The following is a 12,093-nucleotide window of genomic DNA, read 5'->3' on the forward strand; positions in this document are numbered from 1 at the left end:
ACTGAAAAACTGGAAGCCACTAAAACATAAGATGCTTAGCTTTTAAGGCTGTGTTTTTTCCAGCAAAACCCAAACAAATCCAAGGAAAATGGCATTTTCTGTGAAAATTCGATTTCTACAATTATCAATTCTTCAATGAAATTACTGTTCAAGGAATGTTTTGACCATCCCAATAACTAACCTTTTGCTGATCTGACCTATGTCAGGAAGTAAAGCTAAGGTTTTTTTTATCATCACTCTGTAGCCAGAGAGGATCCCCCTGCTGTACTCCATCTTGCCCCTTTTTGTGCCTCTGAGCACCAAGCACAAAGAAACAGCACAGTCTTAGAATGTTTGAAAGCACAGATGCACTTATCTCAAGCCCAGGCTTTTGATGCTTCAAAACACAGATATGCTGTCTCAGCATGACCCTGGACTGAAGAATACAGACAAGGGGGCTAACAGGCTAGCTGTTGACCACAGGGCCTCTAACTGCCCTGGGCTGGTACTGATAATTGACATGCCCACACTTCATCCCAGAAGAGGAATCTCCCACCCATACGAAAAGATCATCCTGTCTTAATGATTTAGTTATCTCTATCTTACAAGTGTAAATTAAATTGCAACTGCCTTGTAAGAACTGGCGTCACAAAGATGAACCAGTACAATTGGTACCTTTAGATAAGGAAGAATGTGCGTGACCCAAGGGGTATAAAGAAGGGCCCGGCAGACCACTGTAACTGAGCTCCAATTTTCTGTACCTGCCGGTGGGGTAAGATTGCCTCCCAAGGACCCGGGGGACGCCCTCCTCACATTGTTCTTCCTGAGGGATTCAGTGAATGACACTGGCTACACCAGGAGTCGAAGGACGCAGGGGTGAGAATTATACCTGCAATGTACTTTTGTGCACATTTAATAGTAAGAGTTCTTTAGGCTGAGGCGTCTGGTCCTCAAATGGGTAACCTTTCACTTGTAATCTTATTGGCATGTCATATGTATCATCTTACTAGTAGTTAAGAAGATAGAGCAATAACCTTGTAACCATTAAGATTCTTGTTTCTGCTTTTAATAAATAGCAACCATTTAAGCTTTCGGCTTGACTCCTTCCAGTTACTGTAACTCGGCTGAACACAAAGAACCTCAGACGTTTGGCTATATCAGCCTGGTCAGTGGTAGGGTGCAGTAAAAGCTGAGCGCTGAGTCGTGTCGCCTCCATGGGACAGACTCCTGGGGCACCTGTCAGCTTCCCTGGCTGCCCGCTGTAAAGGGACAGTCTGTCCTAGCAGTTAAAGACTCAGGTGGAATAAGCTCTCTGTACCAACTTTTGGGGCACCCATCAGCCACACTGGCTGCCTGCTGCGAAGGGACTGTCTGTCCTAGCAGTTAAAGACTCAGGTGGATCTCTGGGGCATCTGTCAGCCACTTTGGCTGCCCTCTGCGAAGACACTGCCAGTCCTAGCAGTTAAAGACTCGGATGTGATAAGGCTCACAGACCACTCATTACCCAGCCATCGGCTAACACATGCCGACACAACTTAGTTATATCATGTGGTCCCTCCTTATCCCTAAAATAAACCTTAATTTATTTGTTATTCTTTCTTCCAATAAATGGTTCCATCATCAGTTGACAGAAGGTAAATGTTAGCCACAAGAATGATGAAGTTAAAAGACTCTGCTTTTGGACAGGTGATTGGTTAGTTCAGCCTGGTATTATAGCTGTTGACCCTTTGGCTGTGTCTACACGTGCACGCTACTTCGAAGTAGCGGCACTAACTTCGAAATAACACCCGTCGAAGTCGCTAACCTCATGAGGGGATCGGAATAGCGCCCTACTTCGACGTTCAACGTCGAAGTAGGGACCGTGTAGACGATCCGCGTCCCGCAACGTCAAAATTGTGGGGTCCTCCATGGCAGCCATCAGCTGGGGGGTTGAGAGACGCTGTCTCTCCAGCCCGTGCGGGGCTCTATGGTCACCGTGTGCAGCAGCCTTTAGCCCAGGGCTTCTGGCTGCTGCTGCTGCAGCGGGGGATTCATGCTGCATGCACAGGGTCTGCAACTCGTTGTCGGCTCTATGGATCTTGTGCTGTTTAGTGCAAGTGTGTCTGGGAGGGGCCCTTTAAGGGAGCGGCTGGCTGTTGAGTCCACCGTGTGACCCTGTCTGCAGCTGTGCCTGGCACCCTTATTTCGATGTGTGCTACTGTGGCGTGTAGACGTTCCCTCGCTGCACCTATTTCGATGTGGTGCTGCGCAACGTCGATGTTGAACATCGACGTTGCCAGCCCTGGAGGACGTGTAGACGTTATTCATCGAAATAGCCTATTTCGATGTAGGCTTCACGTGTAGACGTAGCCTTTGTGTGCAGCTAGAGGCAGTGTTTTTTTCCTCAGAAAAAAGGGGCTGGAACTCAATCTCTTTGCCTGCTGTCTGCAGGCACCTTAACCCCTCACAGTCCAAACTGCCCCTTCCCGCTTCCAGGCAGCTTAACCCCTTGCAACCCCAAACCGCCCCTCCACCCACCCCCAGGCAGCTTAACCCTTCACAGCTCCAAACCACTCCCTTCCCACTCCAGATGGCTTAATCCCTTGCAGCCCCAAACTGCCGCCCACTCGCACCCCCAGATGACTTAACCCCTCACAGCCCCAAACCACCTCCCCCTCGTGCCCCCAGGTGGCTTAACTCTTCCCAGCCCCAAACTGCACCCCCTCCTGCCATCAGGCTTAACCCTCATTGCAGCCCCAAACCACCACCCCCCACCCCTACGTGACTTAACCTCTCGCAGCCCCAAACTGTCCTGAGCTGGCTTAAGCCCTCACAGCTCCAAACCACCCCCAGGCAGCTTAACCCCTAACAGCCCCAGATTGCCCCTCCTCCTGCCTCCAGGCTTAACCTCCAGGCTTAACCTCTCACAGCTCCAAACTGTCTCCCGCACTCCCAGGCTTAACCCTCCCCAGTGTTAACTCCCCCCTGTCCCCAGGCTTAACCTGCTCCAACCCCAAACGGCCCCCTACCTAACTCACACAGGAGCAGCCGGCGGCTTCTCCACTCTCCTGCCCACAGCACCCAGCGTGGTGCAGCCATGCACAAGCCACCCAGAGCAGATCCCTGTGCAAGGCAGTGCCCTGCCCAGAGCAGTATTCAGCATGGCATGGCACAGAGCAGCCTTGCACGAGCTACCCAAAGAAGCTCCCAATGTAACGCAGACCGGCCATGCACGAGTCACCCAGAGCAACTCCCAGTGTGGCACCCTGCCCCACCCACAGAAAAAAGGTGCCAGAATGCCAAACCGTGGCACTCCAGCAGAAAAAAAAAACAGGGTACAGGCTGTGTGAAGGTAGGGCAGTGTGCAGGGACAGGGCGTGTGGAAGTGGGGTGATGTGCAGGGGCACTGTGTGTGGAAGTGTGGCAGTGTGCAGGGCCAGGATTTCAAGGTTGTGGACATCAGCTGTTATTCCTTCAGGAATGTAACTGGGGTGATAAAGGAGGCACTGCCTGAAAGTAACAATTTACTCTACGAATAACAAGCAGTCTGGTAGCAGCTTAAAGACTATGAAAGGGTAAGACCCATTTCATCTTATCCATGAAAGCTTATGACTCAATAAATTTGTTAGTCTTTAAGGTGCTCCAGGACTCCTTATTTTTTGTGAAACTGCAGTCTCAGAGAGGTAGCCATGTTAGTCCGTATTTTCACAAAACAAAAAGGCAGTCCTGTAGCACCTTATAAGGACTAACACTATTATTTATTAGGTGGTGAGCTTTCTTGGGAAAGAACCACTTCTTTAGATCTGGAGACTCCTGATCTCAAGAAGTGTGTCTGTCCCACAAAAGCTCACCACCTAATAAATAATAGTGTTATTCTTTATAAAGTGCTTCAGGACTGCCTTTTTAAAATGTATTTATTTATTTTTTGGGGGTTTCGTGAAGCTACAGACTAACACGGCTACCCATTTGAGACAGTCTACTCGATTGTAAAACCAGCAACTTTCCCACCTTCTTACCTTTTACACACTGTCCTCAGTTTCTCACTTGTTTCCTTCCTCTAGTGAAAAGCATGATAATTTTTTGCTGTGACTTTCGTGCAGCCTGTCTTTCCTTTAAGGAGATTCCTGAATCACAGTGCCAGGCTGGTGCCCACTACGGGAACCCCTTCTCTCCTCCTCACTTTGAGATCTCCCCACTCTTATAATATTGCTGTTCAAACATGAAAGACCAGCACTAACACTTTGCTGTTCTGTGATTGCAAAGCCCTCTTATACAAAGGGTCCTTCTATAGATTCAAACAAAAAAGGAAAGAAAATTAAATACAAAACTGACCCCCTCTGAAGCAATCACCTTTCCCTTCACTACCCACCCTTTCTCCAAGGGAGACCCATGCACACCCCAATCCAATATACAAACGCCAATGACTCCATAACCATATGAAAGGAAACTGTGTGGATCTGCACATGGCTGGAATGCAGAAGGGAGGAGGGAGAAGAAAAGGGATTAATCAGTTTCCAAAACCGACATCAAATTCATCTGGGAGCAAAACACTCAGTTTAGGGTGTGGGAGAGTGTAATATACAGATACGTGACCTTGTAGGTTTAATCTGCTCGATCAGCTCCACACACTGAAACCTGTCCCACTCATGCCCAGCCATGGAGAAGGCGGCTGACTGAAAATCAGAATCTGTGAATATTTTACTTCGCTTTGTAGAAAGATGCGAAAGCTAACCTCTTTGTTTTCAACATCAGTGCAATGTGGTTTCTCTTTGATGTCCAGCTTCTCTGTGGCAAGAGGCAGCACATGAAGGCTCCTCCATGGTTTGAGGCTGGCACCCATCAAAACTATTAAGGCCAGAGCTGCTGAACACAGGCTATAGTGCAGAAACCCATGTAGTTTACTGAGGCTAGGTTTTGAAATATCTTAAATTTGTTAACCTGAACTATGGGAGAGATTTAGGCCTGGCTTAGAATTACAGTTAGTACCAATTTGTGGGTTCCCCTACAGACCCCTGCCATTTCCACCAGTGCTGAACAATAATGGGCAAAGTGGGGTGATGCTGGCTGCACACAGAATCATACAACAATAGAGCTGGAAGAGACCTAAAAAAGCCATCGCGTCCACACCCCTGCTCTAAGCAGGACCAAACCCATCAGATCAGCCCAGCCAGGGCTTTGTCAAGGCAAGACTTACACACCTCCAGGGATTGAGACTCCGCTACTTCCCTGGGTAGACCATTCCAATGCTACCAGCTTTTGTGTCCAGCATGAATGGGCACGACTTCAGCTGGAGCAGGACTTCAGGCCATACTGATCTCTGCCTCAGCAGCCCTGGTTACAGAGCTCTGCTTACCACTAGGCACTAAGGCAGCTGCAAGTGGCAGCAGGGACCTGCCCTGCGCAGCCTGGGCTCAATGACGGCAGTATCCAAAGCACATAAGGAGGACAAATGTCTTCCCCGGCTGCCTTACCCACTGCTCTGGCTGAGCTAGTCCTGGCCTGCAGCTGAAGGGGGCCACTGTGATCCATCGCCGCCCGGCAGAAGCCAGCCATTTTCCCCTAGGCAGGATTGCTCTATCTGCAACAGAGCATGGGGAAAAGCTAGACATGCTCGCTGCTAGCCTTCTGCTATTGCCGCCAAGCGCTGCCAGCGACCCCTATCCAGCACTGGCTGCCAGAGGCTCAGATCTTCAAGTGGGTTATTCCTGGCCTGTTTTCTAGCCCGGCTTCGATTCCGTCTCAATTGCAAATACCCCGCAGGGTGCAAGCTGAGAGCCAGCCCGCCTGCCTGCCTCAGAAACCGCTGGGCTCCCTCTCAGGGGGCCAAGGGGCGGAGCGCAGAGCAGGGCATCGACCCTCTAGGTAGAGCAACACAAGACACAGCTCGCCACACCCCGCGCAAGCGCTGTGGCAGCGCAGCTCCGGCGGGGCTCCCCGCTTCCCCGCCCTACAGCTGTCAGTTGCGTGGCACTGCGCTCTCTCTTCCCCCTAGGCCCTACCAAGCGGACTCAACAAGCCATGGTGTAGGACGGCACGTGGCCCCCCGCGTGTACCAGGGCTCCCAAGACCCGGGCAGCAGCCGCACACCCCATGCTCCGCTCGAGCTCACCCCGACGCGACGCCAACCAGGCGGGGTCTGAGGCGCAGCTAGCCTAGACCCCGCCCCCACCAGGCGTGTTCAACGGCCCCCGGACGTTATTCCCCTCCCCCCGGGGGGCTCGGGCGGGGCCCAGCCTGGGTTCTGCGCGTGCGTGGCGCTGCCGGGCTGCCTCCGGCCGGGGAATGAGGCGCCCGGAACTGTCCGGCCTGGGAGCTGCTTCCGGCGGGGAGGGGTTCTGGGACGCGCTTTCCGTCTGGGGTGCGGCCGTCCGACGTCGGTACAGTTCCGGGCTTCTCCGCGTGGCCCCGCCTCTGAGAACCCGGTCCGGTGTCGCCGCCGCCTGGCGGGGCTATGGCGATCCCGATGGTGCCGATGGAGACCCAACTGCAGAGCATCTTCGAGGAGGTAGTGGTGAGTCCCGGCGCCGGGCGGGGCCTCTGGGCGGTTGTGGGCGTCATGGGGCCACTGCAGAGAGAAGAGGTGTCGAGACTGTGCTGCTGGGCTGTGGGAGGTGGGCGGGGCCGGCACCAGGAGATCTGTGCTTGCTGTGGCCCTTGCGGGTTTTGTCCCAGCATTGGGGGTGGGGGGGCTCTATGACGTGAAGATATTACGGAGTTTATGTGTCCCGTTAGTGATGGGTTGACAGAAGGAGCCAACGTAACACTTTGGAGGAAAAGCCAAAGTCCCACTTTACTTCTTGTCTAGCCGCTGCTAGAGTGGGGGGATTTGATTTGTGAGGATGGCAGGAGCTGATTTTATGGAAGGGTTTTAAAAGAACACAGATGATGACTTTGAACTTTCTGAGAAGTGTGTGTGTTGAAGAATAGAGGGATAAAGTGGGAGAAATGGAAATGCGTGAGTGGGAGAAGGGTGATCATGGAGGTGTCATTGGGAGATCAAAGTCAGGGCTGATGGATTGGTCATTCTGTTACTAAGCTGAGTAGCACAAGGCTAAATGATTAAGAAAATAGAAAATAAATTGTATAAACAAGAGCTGAAAGGGACCTCAGGAGGTCATCTAGTTCAGCCCCTGCCCAAAGCAGGATCAACCCTAACTAAATCATACCAGCCAGGGCTTTGTCAAGCTGGGACTTAAAAACATCTAGTTATGGAAATTCCACCATCTCTCTAGGCAATGCATTCCCATGCTTCATCACCCTCCTGGTGAAATAGTTTTTCCTAATACCCAACCTTGAGCTCCCCCACTGCAGCTTGAGACCATTGTTCCTCATTCTGCCATCCATTACCAATGAGAGAGCCAAGGGGGTTTATGTTTGATACAGTGGAGGAGAAGGGAGCCAGCAGAAGAAGAAGTAGGAGGGATGAAGCTAGAGACAGGAAGATGATTAACTCTATATTTTTAGTAGACTTAAGGAATGTGATGTAGTAGGTGTCAAAGTCAAAGAGGTTGGGGTTACAGCATTCAACGTCTGGGATGACAAGGGCCTCAGACTGACGCAAAAAGCAGAATCTTAAGTGGAAGCAACAAAACTTGGATAAGAACCGGCTCTGTAGCAGTGGTTCTCACAATTAACTCTTGCTGGCTGGCAGTCTGACATGTTTTCCTAAAATATTTAATTAACTTCAGGCGGGATAAATAAATATGCCCATAAACATATCCAAATTATTTTAACCTATTTCTGTACATTTGAGAGAGTTTGTTTGTTTGTTTTTCTTTGTATGTTTTTTTGTTTTTAGCAGATTCAGTTATACAAATAACATACAGTTGGCTCTCTTCTTTACTGGGCCTAAACAGAATAGTAATGCAAATAAAGTGCTTTGCACCTTCTTGTCTTTTTTGGCTGTCCCTTTTGCTTTTTGGGTGCTTTTTTGTTGTTTTTGTTTACATTTGCTGGCTAACAAGCCCTGGGACAAATTGAACTTGGTATAGGAGGGAGACAGCAAGGTTGAAGGGTGTTTGAGGGGTGAAAGGAATGTGGAGGCAACACAGAGGAGGTGAGCCCCAAAGTCCTGTGGCTAGACCTGGGTACGATGGCTGGAGCCCTAGGAATTGGAACCTGTAGCCCTGTGGTCAGAGCCTGGCAGTCCAGTGTCCGAGCCCAAAGTCATACCATTCCATCACCCCAGGACTAAAACTGAAGGTCTGAGCTCCACCACATCCAGGAAGGCAAAGGGGTGGGGGGCCAGGGATGGACTCATCTTGCTCCTCTAGCATTATATATCTCTAGCAGTGTTTCCCAAACTAATTTGGCCATGGAACACTTTTGGTCTTGGACTGCATTGACGGAGCACGTACATGCTGGTCTGGTCAAGAGGGACAGGGAGGTTCATACTGAAAAATTGCCGCACATAATGCTCAAAAATTGATTTAAAACAGTTGGGTTTTTTTAGATGCCTTCTATTTTACAAAGAACAAAAAATAGCAAGAGAAAATCATCTGAATTAACAGCTACGCCTTTTGATAGGACAGCTAGCTATCCTATTGTACACATCCTAAGTACACATATTCCTTGATGTACAAATGTCTGATTTATGAATTTTTACTACAACGAACCATGTGACTTTATACCTATTTTTCAAATTTACGAACGCTATTTTTGCCACAATAAAGAACCAACCTTAATCCAAGCAGCCATGGAGGAATATGGCACAGCCAGTAGTCTGCCAGCTGCTCTGTTTTTGATTTATGAATTTTCATCTTTCAAATAGTTTTCATCGAACAAATTATGTTCATAAATTGAGGGTTAGGTGTATAAAAATTAAGTACAAACCTGAAACAAAACCTCTGTATAGCCACTGAAAGAAGGATGGTTAGTGTCGTTCTTTTATACAAAAATAGAAAGAACAGTGTTGCTCAAAAAAGGACCATCCTTCCTTCAAGCTTAAACATTTTTATGAAAAAGAAACACTGAGTAAATTAGGTACAGAAATATGATTGTAAATGTTGTGGTTTTATGAATTTGATATTTTTACAGAAAACTACTTGAAAATGAAAATAAGTAACATTTGACAGTTTTTTTTAAGTGGGAAGAGTATTTTTGCGTCTCTGTTTCAGCACAAGTCACAAAACAACAACTACATTATTATGAAAGTGTTATAAATATTACTATACTTCCAATCTAAATACTATTCAGATACTTTAGTATTTTTGATACACACTTAATTTCTTATTTAATATTTTAGAAGGAAATATACTGCAAGCATCGAAATTTCTACATGGAGCACCTATTCACATTGATATATTACATTTGTAATCTTCTTATTTTTCTGATAAGGTGGTGATTCTCATTGATATCACCATTGAAACATGTTGAATTTGAAACTAAATATATCCCTTCTACTGAATTTGTTGCTACTTTATGTGAAACAGGATACAGTAAAACCCTGACTTACGCGTAGGTTGTATTTCTGGGCAATCATGCATAAGTCAAATTTTGCACAAGTTGAGGTCTTCACAGGGATGGGGGAGGGGCATAGAGCTAGCTCAGGGAGCATGGTGCCCTGCCACCTTTGGGTCCAAGCCTGTGAGTGGCAGAGGGGCTTGGCAGCCACGGCGAAGATGGTGGCAGTTCTGTGCACTCATCAGCTGGTGCAGCAGCGCTGCTTGTGGTGCTCACCCTGCTGCCTGGTTTCCAGGTCCCCACAGCTTGGAGGGAGCCATGAAACTGACCAGTGCTGCTGTGCCTGGCTCCCGGCTTCCCACTGCTCACGGGAACTGGGGTCCAGGTGCAGCAGCGCTAATCAGTTTCCTGGCTCCTGCCAAAGGGAGCCGGGAAACTTGACTGGTGCTGCTGTACCTGGCTCTTGACTGCACCTCACTCCCATGAGCGGTGAGGAGCCCCAGAGCCAGGCGCAGCAGCACTGGTCAGTTTCCTGGCTCCCCCAAGCTGGGGGCCCAGGAACCAGGCAACAGGGTAAGTGCCACGAGAGGCGCTGACACACCAGATGATGAGCATATGGAGCAACCACTATCTTCGCAGCAGCTGCTGAGTCCCGGAAGTTTTCAGATGGGCAGCAGCAAGCAGAGGGGGCCCGGGGGTGCAGCAAGACCCAGCAGGAGGGGCAGCCGGGGCACGCTACAGGTGGTGGGTGTGCAGTAAAGCCCAGTTGTAGGGCGCAGCAACCAGGCAGTAATTGTTGATTTCGACTTGCATTATTCAAAGAAATGCACAAGTTAAAATCGTGTAAGCTGTGGGTCTACTGTACATAACATTTACACATTCACAATATACAAGTATTCAAGTAATTATATAGCTTAACATACATTTGTTCAGATTCTTAATTTTCATATTTTTGTTAGAAGATGGTGAATGAAGTATTTACTAAATTAATTTGGCAAAATCCGGCCCTTCTGATTATCTGGCACCCCCCAGAGCCCCAGGGGTACCAGATATTACAGCTTCTACTGTAACTGATTAAACTGAAACAAACAAAAAAAAAACCCAAACCTTTCTTTTCACCTGCAGCTTAGGCTAACTGTTATCAAAAGAAGTTTAGGACTGGTTCAAGACGCTTACCAAATGACTTCTGCCAATGTAGTGATTTCATTTTCTGAAAAACTTTGGTAGTAAATGAGTACTTCTTAAATATTGATTTTTTTTTAATTTAATTTGAATTACTTTTATTACGGTAAATTTAAACTTGGTATAAATTATCATAGAAGGTTAGACTTGGAAGAACTTTCATGCTGTCATCTAGTCCAAACCCCTTCTTAACTCAGGATGAACCCCAAGTAAATCATTCCATCTATGGTTTTGTCAAGCCTGGTCTTAAAAACCTCTAAGGATGGAGATTTCACCTCCTAACTAGGCAACCCATTCCACCACTTCACTACCCTCCTAGGCTATGTTTACACTAGAGATTTTGTTGAGAAAACTGGGATTTTGTCAACAAAACCCATGGTGTATCCACATTCCTGAGGTGTTCTGTCGACAGCATTCTGCTCCTTCCTTGTGAGGCAGAATGCCTCTGTCAACAGGAAGCCAGCCTGGGTGTTTTGGGGGGGTCATCCGTTGACAGACAGGGCTTCTGGGACAACAGGAAGCCCTGTCTGTTACAGTTCTGCTTGGACATGTCAAGAGGGTGGCCAAGCAGTCCAGTCGCTCTTTGTCAACACAGCAGATTGCTCTTTCAATCTGCTTTGCAGTCTGACTGCGATCTGTCGACAGAAGTTTTTCTGGAACGTATCTTCCGAAAGAAACTTCTATCAACAGATTGCTCTAGTGTAGGCATAGGCCTAGAGAAGTAGTTTATCGTAATATCTAAACTAGACCTTCTCCCACTGCAACGTGAGACCATTGCTTCTTGTTCTGTCATCTGCGACCTCTGAGAATCACCTCGCTCCATCCTCACTGGAACCTCATTTCAGATACTTGAAGGCTGCTGTCAAATCATCCCTCATTCTTCTCTTCTGCAGACTAAGTGAGCCCGGTTCCCTCAGCCTTTCCTCATAAGTTATGTGTCCCAGCTCCCAGTCATTTTCATTGCCCTCCACTGAATTCTCTCTAATTTGTCCACATCCTGTCTGTAGTGGGGACCCCAAAACTGACCACAGTACTCTAGATATGGCTTCACCAGTGCGGAATAAAGAGAAATAATCCCTTCCCTTGATTTTCTGGCAGTGTTGCTACCAGTGCAGCCGAGTATGCCATTAGACTTCTTGGCAATAAGGGGGCATTACTGACTCTCATTCAGCTTCTTGTTCTTTGTAGTTTCCAGGTCCTTTTCTGCAGAACTGCCGCTTAGCCAGTTGGTTACAAGGGATTTTACAGTCGTAATTGTGTGATTAGGAATTCGTCCTTGTTGAACCTCATCAGATTTCTTTTGGCTCAATCCACCTGCACATCTACTGATATAATATATGCCATCATGTGCCAGCAATGCCCCACTGCACTTTACATTGGCCAAACTGGACAGTCCCTGTGTAAAAGAATAAATGAACATAAATCAGACATCAGGAACAGTAACGTTCAAAAATCTGTAGGAGAACAGTTCAGTCTCCCTGGACACTCAGTAACAGATTTAAAAGTAGCAGCCCTACAACAAAAATTTTCAAAAATAAAATGCAAAGAGAA

At 48.0% G+C, this 12,093-nt stretch overlaps 1 protein-coding gene across 3 annotated transcripts in view; it reads left to right on the plus strand.

Moving 5' to 3' along the window:
• Positions 1–6,247: 6,247 nt before the first annotated feature.
• MED23 (mediator complex subunit 23) overlaps positions 6,248–12,093 on the plus strand; it is an 81,916-nt gene continuing 76,070 nt past the window's right edge. For 2 of the 3 annotated variants that reach the window (XM_074990560.1, XM_074990562.1), the window contains exon 1: positions 6,248–6,469. In XM_074990560.1, the coding sequence (XP_074846661.1) occupies positions 6,410–6,469 (60 nt within the window). In that variant the 5' untranslated portion in view covers positions 6,248–6,409. The remainder of the gene's footprint in view (positions 6,470–12,093) is intronic. The other variant, XM_074990561.1, reaches the window with a different exon arrangement.

Source organism: Carettochelys insculpta, chromosome 3, assembly GCF_033958435.1.
Source record: "Carettochelys insculpta isolate YL-2023 chromosome 3, ASM3395843v1, whole genome shotgun sequence".
In the NCBI taxonomy this organism is placed as follows: Eukaryota; Metazoa; Chordata; order Testudines; family Carettochelyidae; genus Carettochelys; species Carettochelys insculpta.